The sequence below is a fragment of the Dipodomys ordii genome, unplaced genomic scaffold, assembly GCF_000151885.1.
Source record: "Dipodomys ordii isolate 6190 unplaced genomic scaffold, Dord_2.0 Scaffold6, whole genome shotgun sequence".
NCBI classification, from domain to species: domain Eukaryota; kingdom Metazoa; phylum Chordata; class Mammalia; order Rodentia; family Heteromyidae; genus Dipodomys; species Dipodomys ordii.
The window spans coordinates 5,011,937-5,031,230 of NW_012267222.1; the positions used below are offsets into that span (position 1 = coordinate 5,011,937).

The window sequence follows — 19,294 nt, forward strand, 5'->3', positions numbered from 1 at the left end:
CTCAGCTCTTCAGCTCAAGGCTAGTGCTCTATCACTTGAGCCACAGCACCACTTCCGGCTTTTTTCTTTTTGCTTATGTGGTGCTGAGGAATGGAACCCAGGACCTCATGCGTGCAAGGCAAGCGCTCTACCACTGAGCCACCTTCCCAGCCCTCTAAGCTCTCTTAAGTAGCAATAAGGGACAGCCATTTCTCTTCCTGTGAATTGGATGCCAGCAAAAGGTGGCAGGTTGACTGTACCATTAGTCTCCCTCTTTTTTCCCCACTTCTGTATGAATTTGATTTTTGGACTTGAGAGGGAATTCATGGCTGCTCCTTCTACAAAAATATAGATAGGAGACTACTAACAGCCAAATTTTCTGGAATGTTCTACCACTTATAAAGGTAAAGCTGGGCCAGGAACAGTTGTTCATACCTGTAATCCTGCTGAGACAGATTTTTGAGTTCAAGGCCAACCTGGGCTAGAGACAGTCATAGGAAATTAAAAAAAAAAATTTAGTTGACTGAAGTCCTAGTTATCTTTTGAGCAAAGAAATTTGAGGTCAGTCTAGGCAGCACAGCAACCATGTCTCTTTGAAGAAGAAAAATATTTTAATGCATGAAACAATGTACATTAAAACATGATACAAGAAAATCAATTTTCCCATTTATGTACTTCTTTATCAATCCATTAAGTAATAAGATTTACTAGGGTGACTCCCTTGGCAACCTCCATAATTTTGAAACATAAACACTATTCTATGTGCTTTTCTCTATTCAATGTGATACACAAATACCTGTGATTTACGCTATTGTCACAGTACTACCAACATTCTTGTGGCTACCGCTTTCAGAATTAAATGTAATGCTTTTAATGAATTTATGAAAATTAAGATAGTTTTTTCTCCTATCCAAATACCCAATACCCTGCATTCTATTCACCGTCCTTGGCTGCCCAAGCCCAGCATTAATGCCCAGCATTAATCGCATATTAAGGAGTAACCATGATTCATGTTTATAATTACAAGCATGACGATACATTAAGAAGTATAGCCAGGTGCTGGTGGCATACCTGTAATCCTAACTACTCAGGAGGATGAGATCTGAGGATCAAAGTTCAAACCTAGCCCAGGCAGAAAAGTCCCATGAGACTCTACTCTCTAATAAATCCCTCAACAAATGGAAGTGGAGCTATGGCTCAAAGTAGCTAACCTTGAGCAAAAGAGCTAAGGGACAGAGCCCAGGCCCCGAGTTCAAGCCCTCATGACAACAACAACACTATAGGTATGGATGGGAGGAGAAAACTGGGATAGATCAAGGGAAGAGGTGACATTGTCCAAAAAGTAATGCACTCTTTACCTGACTTATGTAACTGTAACCTCTCTGTATATCACCTTTATAATAACAAAACTTTAAAAAAAAAAAAAGGGGGGTATAAGATGGACACCAGTGGCTTGTGCCTGTAATCCTAGCTACTCAGGAGGCTGAGATCTCAGGATCTCGGTTCAATGCCAGCCCAGGCAGGAAAGTCCATGAGATTCTTATCTCCAATGAACCACCAGAAAACTGGAAGTGGTGCTATGCTCAAGTGGTAGAATGCTAGCCTTGAGCTGAAGAGCTGAGGGACAGTGCCCAGGCCCAGGCTTCAAGCCAAGGGGGAGGGGGGTGGTGGTGGTGGGAGCAGCGTGGACGGGACGAGAGGGAACACACCTCAGAGACAGCACCTAAGCCCTAAGTTCAAGCCCAGCATCAAGAAAAAAAAAAAGTCTTCTAGTCAATACAAAGGACAAAACAAATGAGTTCTCCATTGTCTAGATTGGAAGATGAGATACAAAACTCCTTATAAATTACCAAAAAAAAAAGCCTTCCTCAAGTCTGACAGTTGCTAAATAATTCAGAAATGTCCATTTCAAAACCTTAAGTATACTTCTGCACTACAGAAGAGTGTTCTAGCAATGCAGTCTGTGGTGATGTAAAGATAGACAACACTTGTTGAATTTTGCGATGTTTCCATTCCCTACCTCACAATCAGAAATCACACACCACCTAGTTTTTTTGTTTGTTTTTGGTCGATCATGGGGCTTTCGGGGGGCTTGAACTCTGGGCCTGGGCACTGTCCCTCAGCTCTTCAGCTCAAGGCTAGCTAGCCCCTCTACCATTTGAGCTACAGCACCACTTCCGGTTTCCTGGTGGTTTATTGGAGGTAAGAGTCTCACAGACTTCACTGCCCAGGCGGACTTTGAGCAGCGATCCTCAGATCTCAGCCTCCTAAGTAGCTAGGATTATAGGCATGAGCCACCTGCGCCCAGCTTCACACCACTTAATTTTATAATACCTGCACAATGGGATGCCAGAACAAGTAAAGTCTGAAAAGTAAATACTGTAAACATCTCGGAACTCACTCTACAATGGTAGTAATAACCTCATTTCTTGTTTGCTAGGTCAGCCTCTGCTGATCCGTCTAAAGATACTGACAATCCAGCTGTCAAGCAGAGACAGCTGCTCAGTTCAGAAGGAAAGCCAGAACAATGCCCGCAGCCTTCAATGGGACACAACATGTAATGCTAGCCTCCCAAGGCTTAGTTTATTAGAAAAAAAAATTGAAATAACTAAGGTTTACTTTGTTTAACTTATACATTACATTATCACACGAGAAATTAATTTAGATGTTAAATGATGATCAGCTAGACTAACTTTCATAAATAACATATACTATGCTATCTAATTAGATTGGACACATTCTTGGGTTTTTTGAGCCAGGGTCTCATTATTGTAGCCCAGAATGGCCTTGAAATACAATCCTCCTTCCTCTGCCTCCCCAAAGCTGGGGTTACAAGCATGAACCACAACACCCAGGTAGTCTGAGAACATTCTTAAAAGTGCAATACTGAAATGATTTAACTGATCGGATAGGAAGTGGGGCTGTGGCTCAAAGTGGTAAGAGTGTTAACCTGATCAAGAGAGCTCAGAGACAGTGTCTAGGCCCTGAGTTCAAGACTCATGACTGACAAATAAATAACTGGTTATTACATATGAATTTAGCAGATTTGGTGCATTTAAACTTCCACATATGGGCTGGGAAGGTGGCTCAGTGGTAGAGCGCTTGCCTTGCATGCATGAGGTCCTGGGTTTTCAATTCCTCAGCACCACATAAGCAGAAAAGGCTGGAAGTGGAGCTGTGGCTCAAGTGGTAGAGTGCTAGCCTTGACCAGAAGAGCTGAGGGACAACGCCCAGGCCCAGAGTTCAAGCCCCAGGACCGGAAGAAAAAAAAAAAAACTTCCACATAGAAAACCAACTAATTTACCTTCCCCATGTATTATATGGTTCTTAACACATCTACTGTAAAATTTATACTAAAAGAAATGAGTAGAAATATCTTTAATTTTTCCAACATTTTAAGTATTGAGCAAAATTATAAACATAAGCTTCTATTATACTGCAGTTCCTTAATAGAAAAAGAAATGACTCCTGTCCACATATACACTATGGTAACTTAATAAACATAATACACGATTCCACTTTAAATTCATAGAAAAAATGTTTTTTTAATTTTGGAAAGCCTCACTTTCTCAGCTGGTGAGCTGTCAGAATAAATAGAAGACAGTGTCTGGCAAGGTGACAAACACATGGGTCAATGTCAAATACAAGCCAGTCTCTGTCAAGAACAGAGCCAAATTCCAGCATTTCAATTTAAACCGTGTTATCCAACTCAAATATCACCATGCCACTTCAAATCAAAATTGTTTCCTTTTAAAAATAGCTTTTACCAAACTGATAGTGTATAACAGATTAAACAACTCTTTTAGCAATCTCCTCAGTTACTACAAAGCAAGGCATCAATGTATAATTATAATAAAGGGACCATTTAACAATTAATTGAGCCAGCACAAGCTAAACCTCCAGAGCTTAGGAGTTCAAATACTTGCTCACTAAGCAAAAGGACAGAGGATTTTAACATAACTGCAGGAAATCTCAGCCCAATTAGACTCTAGGTAAATATAAATTTTGTTCTGCTGTGCTTGGAGCTCTATTTCACACAGACCACCAGACCCATCCAGCATAGAGATTCAAACAAAATGGCTCCTCCCCATGTATCACACTCATCAAGCACCACCAAGGTCCAAGCAAAACAGAAGCCTCCCAAAGGCCATCTGCTTGCAGTCTCAACAGCCAGTAAGACTCATAGGCAGACTGGTAAAGTCATGAGAAGTTAACACCTCTAAAGACACTGGTTATTGTAGCCATTTGCAACAGTAACAACTCACTTGTGTTTCTTCAGACACTACACAGACAAAATGAACTCTTTCCAAAAGAAAACAGAAACAAACAGGAGGTGTTTCAAGTGGCAGTCCTTGAGATTCCCTCTACCCCCTAACCCCTTTTCTGACGGTACTGGGACTGAATTCAGGACCTTAACTCAGTTTTCTTGCTTGCTCAACTGGCATTCTAGCACTTGAGCCACGACCTCCAGCCTGGTTTTTTTCCTGGTTATTTTGGAGAAGTCTCATGGGCTTTTCAAATCTCAGTCTCCTGAATACAAGTGTGAGCACCAGCACCCTTAAGCTGACTTAACCAGGGCAGAAAAATCTCAAGTACCACCTTATTTATAAGGATCATTCTGTGCTTGATAGAGCTGGATAGGAAACAGAAAAAGTTGTAACTTAATGCCTAAATGTTTCCATGAAAACATGATGAGGTATTTGTGCCGGTAGATATAGGGTATGGTTATACTATCCTTACAGGGCCTGGTGCATTTGTTCTATGACTAGAATTTACGAACTAGGTTGAGACCAAATGCAGACCAGAGATGGACAAACATGGCCTGCATGCCACCTTGGATGTACTCCATGTTCTTTAAGTCCAACAGACCAAGAATGGGTTTTGCATATTGTTAGAGTTGAAAAAAAATAAGAAAGAGTAGTACAGTATTGCTTGATGAGTACATATTATATAAAAGTTAAAATGTTAAGAGTCTATAATAAAGTTTTGCTAGATACTCATTTATATATTATGATCAATTTTGCTAGATACTCATTTATATATTATGATCAATTGATGCTTTCTTACTGCAGGGCAGAGTTCAATAAAGACATTTGTGCTTTTGGGAAAAGACAATGAAGCAACAAGAACGCAGGTCCATTTTGAACAGTTCTTTGACACACTCTCACTTCCCACATAGAAATGTTTGCCATCCATGATGTATATATGTTTCATAGTGAAAATTGTATGTGACAAGGAAGTTGAAGTCACCATGTCGGAGGCACTGTACTCTGTTATCTTGGTGAAGGTACTAGCAAAGAGGCTTATTTGTATATGCTGGATAAACACGGCAGTGCCTGGCTGGCACCCACATTAACACTGTGTAGTAAGACTCTTGGTCATCTGTAACAGACAGATTATGAGCATTTCTCACATATCCCCATACTGTGCCATGTAAATTAGATTTTATCAGATCAGCTGCTTTTCTTATGGTATCCTAGATGAATAATTCTCAAGACTTTTTTTTTTTTTGGAGGGGGGGTCAGTCGTGGGGCTTGAACTCTGGGCCTGGGCGCTGTCCCTCAGCTCTTCAGCTCAAGGCGAGCACTCTACCACTTGAGCTACAGCGCCACTTCCGGTTTTCTGGTGGTTTATTGGAGATAGGAGTCTCACGGTCTCTAACACGGTCTCTCCTGCCCACGCTGGCTTTGAACCACGATCCTCAGATCTCAGCCTCCTGAGTAGCTAGGATTACAGGCGTGAGACACCAGCGCGCAGCTTTAATTCTCAAGACTTTTAAAATGTGTTTAAATCAAGAAAGAATCTCAACAAAAATAGATTCTGATTCAGTAGTTCAGAATTGGAACCTAAGATTACGTGTGGCTAACCCACGCCCCAAGGGACATGAATCTGCAGCCAATGCTTTGATCAATAAGCAACTCAAGTCCGTATCACAGAGTTAAGGACCTTTCTCATGAAGTCCGAGAAGATTAGTCTCTGTACTTCCACCACTTGCTCTTTTAAATTAACTTTTTTTTTCCCTTGGGGGGGAAGGGGGTGCACGCCAGTCCTAGGTTTTGAATTCAGGTCCTGGACATGGTCCCTGAGCTTCTTTTGCTCAAGGCTAGCACTCTACCACTTGAGTCACAGTGCCACTTCCAGCTTTTTCTGTTTATATGGTACTAAGGAATCGAACCCAGGGTTTAATGCATGCTAGGCAAGCACTCTACCACTAAACCATATTCCCAGCCCTCAAAGTAACTTTAGAACAGCAGTTTCTCTAGCTCCTTTTTACACTTGGAGATTAAGTAATGGCTTTCATGTGATAAGAACTTTCTTTTACATATGCCGAATTTGAATAACTTCCTAGTATACAACATTTCTTGGGCTGCGAAACATAAAATTTTGAAAAGGAATAGAGAAATAAGAACTTGATTAATGTAATCTACAATTAAAATATATTATGATTAAAAGAAATATATTTTCCCAACTGGTTTAGTGACACACACTAAGACTGAAATAGTCAAATCTCAATCTAACACAAAGCTGCTCCTACCCATTATGTGTGAATTGTGCACCCCGCTCCCCAATCATATGTTTAAATTTTGACTCTCCATTATCTCTGAATATGACCTTAGAAACAGAAGTTGAAGATGAGTTAAAATTAATGTAGGCTATAGTTCAATATGTATTTAGAAAAGGGAGAAATCCAGACAGACTAGAAATACATGTGCAAGGGGAGTGACAAGTGAGGCCTAGGAATATCGTGTCACCACAGAAGCTACGAGAGGCTTGGAACAGACTCCCCTGCCCCTTCAATGACTTTGGAAGTCACTGATCTTGGGCTTCTTGCCTCCAGAGAACATATTCCTGTTGTTATGGCAGCTCAGTGCCTCATTGTGCTTCCTCCCAAAAAAGAATAATTAATCTACGGCTAGGCAAGGTGCCTCATGTTTGTAATACCAGCCATTTGATAGCCTGGGAGCCAGGGTTTGACAGAGTTATCATTTGAGGCCAGTCCAAGGGAGAAAGTTTTAAAAAATCTCTAGCAATAGTAGTTGGGCCTGCCATACTGTTACCCAAATCACGGGAGGCGGAAATCAGGAGGTTCAGGGTTCAATGACAGGCTGGGGCAAAGAAATCATGAGACTCTCAATCAAACCACCAAAACGCAGGAGGTGGAGCTGTGGCTTAAGTGGTAGAACACTAGCCTTGAGCACAAAAGCTCAAAGGCAGCACCCAGGCCCTGAGTTCACGCCCCAGGACTGGCTTTCCTTATCCCTCCTCATCTCCCCACCCTCCCCCCCAAAAAAGTAATTTCTACAAAGAAAAGCTGGAGGTATGACTCAAGAGGTAGCGTACCTGTCTGGCAAGGACAAGGAGATGAATTCAAACCACACTCCTACACACTAAAGATTCACAGATTGAAACCCAATAATTTATTCAAGGCATCATTAAAGCATTCTCCAGAAGCTGTCAATGTTCAAGAGCAATCAACACATGGAACCTCTGCTTGTTTTTTCTTTAATCACTGACAGTGGTATTTAGTAGACTACAACAATTAAGAAAAAGAGATTGGGAAGAAAAACAAAGTGGGTTGGGGCTGGGAAGGTGGCTCCGTGGTAGAGCGCTTGCCTTGCATGCCTGAGGCCCTGGGTTCGATTCCCCAGCAACACATAAGCAAAAAGAAAAAGTGGCGCTATGGCTCAAGTGGTAGAGCGCTCGCCTTGAGCTGAAGAGCTGAGGGACAGGGCCCAGGCCCAGAGTTCAGGCCCTACAACCGGACCCAAAAAAAGAAGGAAAAAAAAAAAAAAAAACAAAGTGGGGGCTCTTCCATATGGGAATCTAATCATAGTACCTACTCTTCAATTTAAGTAAACCTAGAGAAAAGGCATTATTTACCGAGCCTCCATTTAGAAGTGATTTAGCGAGAGGAACTTAACTTCAAATGTGACACCCCTTCCTCCCCCCAAAAGGAACCATTCACTGTGTCAATGAAAATCTCCTTGACTGACAGGACACAAACTGCAGACTGTAGCACTGTCCCCACCCAAGCTGAAGGCAGCACCCTATGAAGTGGATGCCACAGAAACCTCAAACAATGTGAGGTGCATTCAGTTAACCCTGTCTAATCAGGCAGCTCTGCAGCCACGATTCAATCAATGGCAAATGGACTTTGTTTCTTTTCCCATCTCAAAACAACTCCAACAAGTTTTACTGTTGTATTTTCTTAGTTGTAAGCAATCTATTTCAACCAAATTAAACCTTTCTCATTCCCTTTTTTTTTGGGGGGGGGGGGGGGGGTCAGGTCAGGGCCCTGAACTCTGGGCCTGGGCGCTGTCCCTCAGCTCTTCAGCTCAAGGCTAGCACTCTACCACACTTGAGCCACAGCGCCACTTCCGGCTTTTTCCTTTTTGCTTATGTGGTGCTGGGGAATCGAATCCAGGGCCTCAGGCATGCAAGGCAAGCGCTCTACCCCTGAGCCACCTTCCCAGCCCACCTTTCTCATTCTTATTGTTAGCTCAACTCTATTCCTAGCAACTACACTCTACAATATATTTTTGTTTCCCTAACTCCTTCGAGGGTCTTCATATATAATTTTATTCATCTTCCAACTTTTCCCTTCCCCTTGGCCTTTTTCCTAAGCAGTCCCTTAGATACACATTTGATTTGTCAATACACATGTTCATGGACACACATACATTCATATCTACAAGTCCATGGGTATGTATATTTTTAAGTATAGCTTCCAGGAGCACACAAAAATTTTTTTTGAAAGTGGCTTGTCTCAGTATGATATACTCCAATGGTATCCATTTTAGATAGAAAATACCTGAAGAACAAGAAACTGAACATGTACAGACATTTTTTCATGGTTTAGTATTTGCATACCGTGTGGATTATATTAGGGACAATAAGTAATCTAGCACTGAGTGATACTTTGTAAGAGAATGCATAGTTTATGTGTAAATGAAGTATCTGCATATATTATTTCATATAAGGGACTTTAACATCTGCAGATTTTGGAATTCTAGGGGAATCCCAGAACCAATCCTCTGTGGAGACTGCTATAAATAGTACTTCCCAACGCATCTCATCAAGATCCAAGCCATTTGTGGAAAATGAACCATGCAACTTGTGAGCAGGGAGAGAGGGGGGAAACTGAAGGAAAGTGAAGGAGGGGGTGAAATTGTCCAAAAGGAAATGTACTCATTATCTGACTTATGAAATGGTAACACTTCTGTACATCACTTCAATAACAATTTTTTTGAGGGGTTGTGGTGGGGGTGGTCATGGTGCTTGAACTCTGGGCCTTGGACTCTTGAGCTCTTCAACTGAAGGCTAGTACTCTACCACTTGAGCCACAGCGCCACTTCCAGCTTTTTCTGTTTATGTGGTACTGAGGAATTGAACCCAGGGTATCATGCAAGCACTCTACCACTAAGCCACTTTGCCAGCCCCAAAATTATATTTAAAAAAATAAAAGAACCAAATGTTTTATAATGAACCCTCAGCACCCTCCTTCCACATACTCTGGAATACAAGAAGAGGGGACTCCCTGAACATCCAAAAAGTCCTTCCTTGTTACTCTGCCAAAGATACAACAAGAATGTGCAACATCCCTAAACCTGTCTTCTAAACACCAGTGTTTCTTAGAGAGCTAATTCTGCAGAAATAGGGTGCCACAGTCCAACAAACAAGGAAACCACCAGTGTTTTTCACGTAAAACAGGTTTCCTTAAATGCAGGGTGGTTTTTCCGAATCAGTAATTATGTATCTGTCATGGTGGGACAGCTGAGATAGCATTTTCCACAAGCATCTGACCACTAACATGCCATGTGTCTCACTGAATGTCAAAGTAAAGTTCTACACTGCACACTTTGAAAAATGATGAAGTGGTTCAGTGTTGCACACAACAATGATGCCCACCACCACATCACCACGATAGAGAAAGAGATGGCAGGTAGACCTCTCCTTGTTCTTAAGTTAGCACAATGCAATCAATATCTAAATGACAAAATTTTTTGTTGATTTCTTATGAGGTAGAGCTAAACAGGCAGCCAGGTGTGATGGCACATGTCTAGAATCCCAGGACTTGAGACAATACCCATGGCTCACACCTGTCATCCTAGCTACTTGGGGCTGAGATCTGAGGATCACAGTTCAAAGCCAGCCAGGGCAGAAAAGTCCCCATGAGACAATGATCTCCTATCCCTACCTCCCCCTCAAAAAAAAAAAAAAAATGGAACTGGTGCTGTGACTCCAAGTGATAGAGTGCTAACCTTCAGCAAAAGAGTTCAGGGCAGCACCCAGGCTGAACCAAAAAAGGAAAAAAAAAAAAAAAAGAAAGAAAAAGAAAAAGAAAAACAATCTCTGGTGTCTGAAATATGCTCACTGTCCAATATATGCATCTGAATCAAAGATAAGCACTGGTTCAGGTTTGGCTGTAAGTTCTAATACCTTTTGAAAATAAAAACTGAGTCTATGCTGGCCACATGAAGTTGAGACCTGTTACATACTCCTTGTGAGTGACAGGACCCGGTTAATGACACAGCAGTCAAATATTTTGATCCCCTTTTCTTGGAGAAAAAAACATCAAACAGGATGGACTCAATCTGTTAATTATATCACCTATGAAATTCCTGTCACTCTTCAGCAGTGGAATTAACCCCAACAAAATAATCTTCACTAGTTTTACTGGCTTCTCTGCAAGCCTCTTAGTATACAAAATGTCTTGTGATAAAACAAGGCCCTGCTACTGTCCAATGCGCTCGGATCACCTGCTTCTAAGTAAACCACTTGAAAGATTCATTTAATACATTTTTGGAAAATCATACAGGTGGGATGCTTTCAACTTCAGTCACTGACTGGTGAACCTGAAGTTCATCTCCTAAGAAAAGGAAGTTAAAGAGAGTGATGAACCTTGTCCTAAGCCACTGGGGAAGCAAAAAAAAAAAAAAAAGAGGAAGAAGAATTAAAAATACCTCTCTACCTTCTGGACAGTTCTATTTCAACACTGAAGATTTTCCTGTTTTTCAAGCTGAGTGTGGCGCATACCTATCTCCTAGCTACTTGAGGCTGGAACAGAAAGATTATATTCAAAACCAGCCTGGGCAGTAAAGTCCATAAGACTCTAGGCTCCATTTAAGGAGCAAAATGCCATGAGCAAGAAAGGCAAGCAAGAAAAGAAAATTTAAGGCCCTGAGTTCAAACCCCAGTACACACACACACACACCCACACACACACAACACACACCGTTTTCCAAAATCCTAACAGTTTATTCAACTTGTGCCATGTGTGTGTTCCTTCTGCAGGGTCACCACAGCCCTCATTTATGGTTAAAGAAAAAAGCAGGCTGGGTGCTGGTGGCTCATGCCTATAATCCTAGATACTCAGGAGGCTGAGATCTGAGGATCGCAATTCAAGGCCAGCCCAGGCAAGGAAAGTCCATGAGACTCTTATCTCCAATAAGGAAACTGGAAGTGGCACTGTGGCTCAAGCGGTAGAGGGCTAGCCTTGAGCTAAAGAGCTGAGGGACATGCCCAGGCCCAGAGTTCAAGTCCCACAACCGGCACAAATAATCATAATCATAATCCTACTAAGTATATAGTTTAAGTGAGAGCACACTCAGTATGAGAAAACAAGGAAAGAACTCTCACCAACACACAAACAGGGATGGGGGTCCAGTCAAGGAGGCGGCAGCAGGAAGCAGATGGCTCCAGTGACCCAGGTGTGTCCCCCCGGTGTGTCCCATGTTTACTAACCCCCATACCATCCCAATCCAGTCCACGGTCTGCTCCTCGGGGCTCCACAGTCTCCCGAGGCAGCAGCACGGTGACTCCCTCACCATCTCCAGCACGGCCTGGGTGCCACCCTTACCTCCGGGCCTGTAGACCACGTCGTCCTCGGTGATGTAGGAGGTGATCTCGCCAGTGTCCGTCCTCTCATAGCGGGATTTCTTCTTCGGAGGTTTCTTCTTGCTCTTCTTGGTGGCCTCCTCCGCGGCTGCGCCGTTGTCATTGTCCTCATCCTCGCTGTGGTCGCTCTCCGCGTAGTTCTTGGCTCCTCCTTCCAAGGTGCAGCTCCTGCGCGGCCGCGAGTTCTCGCTCTCCCTCGCCTTGTCTCTCTTCTCCCTCTCTCGGTCCCGGTCCCGGTCCCGGTCCTTCTCTTTGTCTTTGTCTTTGTCTTTGTCGGCCGTCATGATTCGCCACGTGCCTTCTTCTGTCCTCTCACGGCTAGGCCTCCGTGAAAGGTAGACAGTGAGCCTGGGCTTCAGTCTTCTGAATTTCTCACTCAATTCCAGGGAAAATCCAACCACTCCAACAACCCCGACTGTCAACAATGCTGATGGAGAGAAGAGAGAAGGGGTTGGTTTACTTTCACGGTTCCTTAAAAAAAGTATCTTTACGTGGATGCACAGGAGGGGGTTGGGGGATAACAAACCCTGGTCAGAATCACTCTTTCCAACATTTCTCCCCTCCCTCCCTTACACCCACCTTCTCCCTCGCTTCTTCATTTTATAGGGTACACAGGGGATTCTGGATTGTACTCTCACCCTCCTTCCTTTTATTCCTTCCTAAAATTTTGTTTCGTTAAATTTTGTTCTTAATCCTTCTTACATGAAAACTTCAAACAGGCTATAATAAAAAGGTTTAGAACAAGTGATATACAATTTCAATACAGTTTTTGGCCTTAGCTACTAGCAAGGTTTGAGGCTTTCCTCCCTTATTAATTAAAAAAACAAACAAAAAACCTGTCTAAATCCCAAGAATAACTGGACTTTCTGTACATCCACTGTTGTCTGTTAAGGAAAAGCGAAAGTATCCTCCAGTAGATAACATATAATAAAAAAATTAAGCAAATTAACTTCAACCTACAAAACAAAGGAAAGAACATGTAGAATTTTTTTAGGATAAATTATTTCTATATAAAAAATAAACTTGGATAGCCTTGGATGCCATATAATGAATGCATTGTCTTCTGATGACTACCATCCTCAAATTTCCAGAGCTCCTTTCAAGAATAAATATGTTTGATTCAAACAGAAATAACAGACTCAAAATACAGGCAACACCTTGCAAATATTTCCAGTCTACCATCCAAGGCATACTCCAGAAAAAAGTCATTTCTCTAGAGAATTACTATCTCTACCTTAACAATTCCAGAAACAACATCCCTCCTTTTAGGGATTGAGAACTAGGTGGTTTTTACATTTTTCTAAATTTCCACTATTAATAGCTTCCCTAACAAACTCCTCCACAGCTAAATCTGAATCCTAAACTCCAATGCAACATAATTCTTATAAAAAATTTGTATCAGAGACAAAAACTTTTGAAATGTCTATTTTAGAATTCTTCAGAAGCAGTCATTTTTATCTTCCATCTTCTCCAGTAACTCATCTCATTTCTTCAATAATCTTTACTAAATACTAAGTGCCAGGTGTTCAGAACTAAAAATACAATGAAGGAAGAAAGCCTGATCCTAGCCCTTAGTGCTCTAATGTAACAAAAGGAGGCAACAATCAATGGGAGAGCCATCTGTTTCTCATGCTACTAGGCCAGATAGAAAACAACATGTGCAAACAAACAAAAGACTGGTCCTGTTTACTTAGCCAACAACAGATCAGTTTTCAATTGTAGTCCTCAGATGCAGAGATAATTCTCTTGGTCATGCCAGTATCCTAAAAATTATCACAGATTAAATAAATGCATAGTTCAAACCTGATGCCAGATTGAAGTTTCCCTTAAGCATGTCAAATATCCTTAGGAATTCAGGAAAATAAAAATCTTAACAAGCCCCTTGGGAAATGACCCAGGAAGAAGCAATAATAACTGGCCATCTAGAAGCAAGGCTAGAAGACTGACTGCATACAGTGCCAGCCTCCATTACTTTTTTCCACTTAGCACACATATTTTCAGATAGGATTTCAATTTTTAAATGAAATTTTCAAAAAGAAAAATAGAGCCATGGAAGATGTGCAGAGATGAATCATCTGCTAAACAATAATAAATTCCCAAGTCCCTGAGAGCCACTGGTATTAGCAACTGAAAATACAGAAAGTGACAAATACATTACATTCCCCCATCAACATTAGGGTTTCGAGAAAGAACAAGCCAATTAAAAAAAAAAAAAAAAGACAGCTAACATATTTGTTAAAATTCCTAACACTGAGGCTGGGAGTCGGTGGCTCACACCTGTAATCCTAGCTACTAGGAGGCTAAGATCTGAGGACCACGGTTCAAAGACAGCCCAGGCAGCAAAGTCTGTGAGACTCATATCTCCAATAAACCACTAGAAAACCAGAAGTAGCGCTGTGGCTCAAGTGTTAGAGCACTCGCCATGAGCAGAAGAGGGCAGGGACATCGCTCAGAGCTGGAGTTCAAGCCCCACGATCTATCACCCTCCCCCCAAAAAAATGTTACTGATAAAATGAACTAAGCAACTCAAGGACAGCGATGGGAGGGAGGGAATGAGAGAGAATGAGAGGGAAAGAGGGAACAGCTTACATTAAACAAAAGGAAAGAAATGTACATATTACCCGATGTGGAAGAAATAGTTGTATTGTCAAAGCTAATAGAATTCACAAACCTTATAGACCACGATAATGACAATTTGCCTCATGAAGGTTAGAATGTGTTTAAGTGTTACTATCTCTCACAGTACTGTGAAATTTGTGATATTTATGTAATCACTTAATCACAATAAAAAATTATTTTTAAAAATGTTATTTCAAGCCTAGCACTGGTGGCTTATGTATGTACTCCCAACTACTCAGGAGGCTGAGATCTGAGAATCACAGTACAAAGCCAGCCCAGATACGAAAATCTGTGACACTCTTATCTCCAATTAACCAGCAGAAAACCGGAAGTGGCACTGTGGCTCAAAGTAGTACAGTGCTGGCCTTGAGCAAAAGAAGCTCAAAGATAGCACTGAGGCCCGGAGTTCAAGCCCCAGAACAGGCAAAAATTTAAAAAAAAGTTATTTTCAGCACTGACAAAGCAAAAATAAACTCAATTTGAAAATTCAATAGTACTTACTATAAAATTATAGTTTCTAATTATAGTTTCTATTTACAAAGTCAATTTTTTCTTAGTTATCTGAAGATTAAGTACATTTTCATATTATTTGCTTATTAACATGTAAATATACAGTATATATTTCCATAGTCAACCATAATGTAACTAAGAACATCTGTATTACAAAAGCCAAGGTCAATCCAACTGTCAAGTATGTATTTTCCCAATATTCAAACTGATCTTTCTAAGCCTCAGTATACTGTGACCAATACACACCAATAATATGTTATCTGAATAAAGGGATGCACAGGGAACCGAGATGGTGCTAAAAAGGAGAGCTGTCACTTTAACGTGCTAGGAATGATAGGCAAAATAGCCAACATAAGTGCACCTTTATAGCAATGTGAGGTCAACAGAGCGGTTTCCTCATTTGATCCTTCCAACAGCTCGAGAAACTGAATTAGGCAAAGTTGTCACCTCACTGTACCGTATACAGCGCTGCAAAGAGATGACTTACACAAGGCCACACAAGCATTGAGCAACAAAGGAAGCATGCTGAAGCAGCTCTAACAGAGCAAACCCGGCCTGACCTGATTAGGACCTACTGCTCTCTGTGTAGCTGGCCTCTTAACTCCCCACAGGCACCCACCTGTCCTCCACAGATCCAGGCTGGTCATTCATACTGACAGTTTTAGGAAACACATTCATTCTGCTCTCCCTTTCTCCAAGAAAAATGACCAAAAAATAGGTTTAAAGTATGTGTTGATTACTGCTCATCCTAGTAAAGCAGGAAACACAGTGTAACATACTCCAAATAATAATAAAGTTTAGTCCAGAGCACAAAATGTCATCTACTCCTCTGAACAGCTACTACGTGCTGCTTATGGCCATAGGTGTTAGAAAACGGCAGAGAGGGGCTAGGAAGGTGGCTCAGTGGTAGAGTGCTTGCCTAGCATGCATGAGGTCCTGGGTTCGATTCCTCAGCACCACATAAACAGAAAAGGCTGGAAGTGGTGCTGTGGCTCAAGTGGTAGAGCACTAGACTTGAGGTGAAGAGCTGAGGGACAGCGCCCAGGCCCAGAGTTCAAGCCCCATGACCAGCAAAAGGGAGGGGCGGAGGGACAGAGAGAAAGAAAGAAAGAAGGAAAGAAAAAAAAGAAAACAGCAGAGAAACACACAAGCATCCCTGCCCATCCCAGATTGGAAACATCCTCGTACCCACACAATTAAAGGCTGTGTGTGCATGGTGGCTTCTGTGGGGATTCGGAGGGACAGTTAAACAAGTGGTCAGGGAAGACCTCCCTTAGGTGGCTTTAACAATAAGACAGAGGAAGCCAAAGGACACATGCACACGTCCAGAGGTAAGAGTAGGCCAGGCGCACTCCAGACACAAGAGACCATGGTGGGCAGGCAGGAGTGGAATGGGCTGGAGGCTGAGTGATGAGCTGGGAGAGGTGAAGGGGCAGAAGCAGGAGGGCTCGGGTCCTGCCAGGTTCTGTGAAGACTGCCTTGGACTCAAGTGACCCAAAATGACTTGACAGGGATGTGAGTAGCAAAAAAAAGAAAAGAAAAAAAAGGACATGATGTGACTTCTGTTTACTTAACTTCACTGTCCACTGAGAACAGAATGAAGCGATGTGGGGACTGCACAAAGACTGGTAAGGACAGAGGCTCAAGGCACAACCCAGGGAAGAGGTCAAAGCAGCTGGGATGGCCAGGGTGGTAGAGACCTCATTTCCTATGCATTTTTAAGACAAGAGGCAAATAGAATGTGCTAATGAACTGGCAGGTGAGGCCTAAGTCAAGAACAACTCTTCAGGAATCTGGCCAGAACCGCTAACTGATGAAACTTCCACTGTCTTGAGTGTTGATTGGGGAGGAGCAGGGGCTCAGGTCATGCACATACAGGAGCATATACAGGAGGTTTGGGCCACAACATTGGTAGTAAAATGCAAAGCCCTGGGCTCAAACCCAGCACTACAAGAGACAAAGTACACACTGAGGTCCAGGCTAGACAAAAAAAAAAAAAAATTAGTTTCAAGTTTGGTTCCTAAATTAGTTTGAGACTAAGATCAATCACCAAGGAACTAAATGAAAATAATGTGTGTGTATAAGTGGGCATGTGCATGTACACACAGTAGTGCCAGCGCTTGAATTCAACAGTACTCATATTAATTGTTTCTCACTTATAGCTGGCACTCTACCACCTGAGTCACACCTCTTCTGCTTTTTTGCTGATTAGCTGTAGTCTCTAACTTTTCTGCGCAGGGAGGCCCTTAACAGCGATCTCAGATCTCAGTCTCTCAAATAGCTAGTTTTTGTAAGAATTTTAGTGCTCACAAAAATAATTATTATTCATGTTATGTGGAGAGGATGGATATACAAAACAGTTAAATTACACACGTTGCCAACATCAGTAGATTCACTAAGGTAAAAGGTATATTCCTCTTAGTTTCCTCATAACAGGCACAATTGACCAGCTGGCTCAATTTTGCTCTAATCTAATCAGGCAATTTAACCATTGAAGAGAAAGAACTATTCTTAATTACTTAATTACTTCAGGATACTTCAATCTCTACAAACATCATTTTGTATCTGCAAGATGAAGTCAATAAATCCCTCCCACTATTTCTCAGAACCACTTCAAAGTATCAACAGTTCTGTTGTGCTCAGGGTTCAACCGCCTTTAAGCGGCCCCCGAGGGTAGACTCAGAATGGGATGGGCTGAGCAGCTGAGGTTCAAGTCTTGAGGCTGCCATATGCTCTATGCCCTGGGCAAATTGCTCTACCTGTCTTGAGTCATCTTTGGTGCAGGACAGGACAGACATGGAATGCTTCTGTAAATTTCACATCTCCAAGGAAATGCACTCTGCTCCAGAGTTGTTTTTGTTTTTGTTTTTGACATTGCCGGTTATGGGGCCTGCACTCTGGGCCTGAGCGCTGTCCCTCAGCTTTTCAGCTCAAGGTCAGCGCTCTACCACTTGAGCCACAGCGCCACTTCCAGCTTAGGTGGTGCTGGGGAATCAAACCCAGGGCCTCATGCATGCAAGGCAAGCACTCTACCACTGAGCCACCTTCCCAGCCGGTTTTTAACTTGAATTACAATTGTCTAAGCTGTTCAAGCCACATTCTCTGTAGAGCACACTTGATTTCCACACCTAACACCCCAGTGAAATCCAATTCATCCTTATTCAACCACAAAAATACTTGTATTTTTCAAACGCCAAATATTTTGCTTAGCTCTTAGTAGTTTACCAAGAATCCTGAGGGTTTGAATTTAATCTTAATTTGCCTATTTCAAGTTATCACCATCTCCCACACATACATGCCTTCTAATTAGTCTCTGTGACTATAAAACTTTAGTTTTGTTTCCCAATTCATCTTACAACAAAGCTAATCACTGTAACTGTCAGCATACCACTGGTGGAGATGAGCAATAGCGGTACTGAGACCTAGTTCATGTAACATTTAATTGGCAATGTGAAATACGCACCATTCCTTTTTACAGACTACACAGACCTGAAATCAAGTCTTTGTCCCTCCTTCCCTTCTCAGGCCCCAAGTCTCAACCACTCTCCCTACATTACTTGTTTTCTTTTTAGGGGGGATAGGGGGCAGAGAGGCATCAGTCATGCACTGCCCACTGTCATGCAAGGAGACAGCTCAATGTGGCATCTGTTTAATCCTCATATTTATTCCATCACCAATGAAATGTCTCTCAACTTCATCTACTTCTAATACCCAAATCTTAGTTGAAGCTACTGCCAGGGTTTTCCTGGGCCATTTCCACCAGCTCCTTGGTTGTTTAAGCCCAGCCATCTCAGCCACAAGGCAGATTCTCTGTAATACATTTCATTTCCCCACTAAATGCACTCACTAAAATGTACACACATGCCCTATGATTCTTTTCTACCCTGCAGCCAGGGTACGCCTCTCAAGAGGTTAATGACATTATGTCTGGCTCCACTTTCAAGTACTTCAGAGTGACTTCCCACTAGAGGAAACATGGACGGACGGACGGGGACACGGACACACACACACACACCCCATATCATATCAACACCTGGCCCCATCTCAAGAGGAAACACGGACGGACGGACGGGGACACGGACACACACACACGGACACACACACACACATCATATCAACACCTGGCCCCATCTCACACTACTCCCCTGCATTTTCTGCCCATGGACACACAGGGGTACTTCTTGGGTCTCTAGGCACACTCAGCCTTGCCTGGGAGCATAGTTTTTCTTCTCTCTGCCATGTTCATCTCCTCTCCCAACTGAGGGAATCTCTGATTCTTCTTTTTTTT

At 42.3% G+C, this 19,294-nt stretch overlaps 1 protein-coding gene across 1 annotated transcript in view; it reads right to left on the bottom strand.

The window, feature by feature from the left end:
- Nucleotides 1–19,294, bottom strand: part of LOC105997307 (arginine-glutamic acid dipeptide repeats protein-like) — a 294,981-nt gene that overhangs the window by 150,623 nt on the left and 125,064 nt on the right. The window contains exon 2 of the mRNA XM_013031704.1: nt 11,840–12,304. Coding sequence (XP_012887158.1) covers nt 11,840–12,161 — 322 coding nt within the window. The 5' untranslated portion in view covers nt 12,162–12,304. The remainder of the gene's footprint in view (nt 1–11,839; nt 12,305–19,294) is intronic.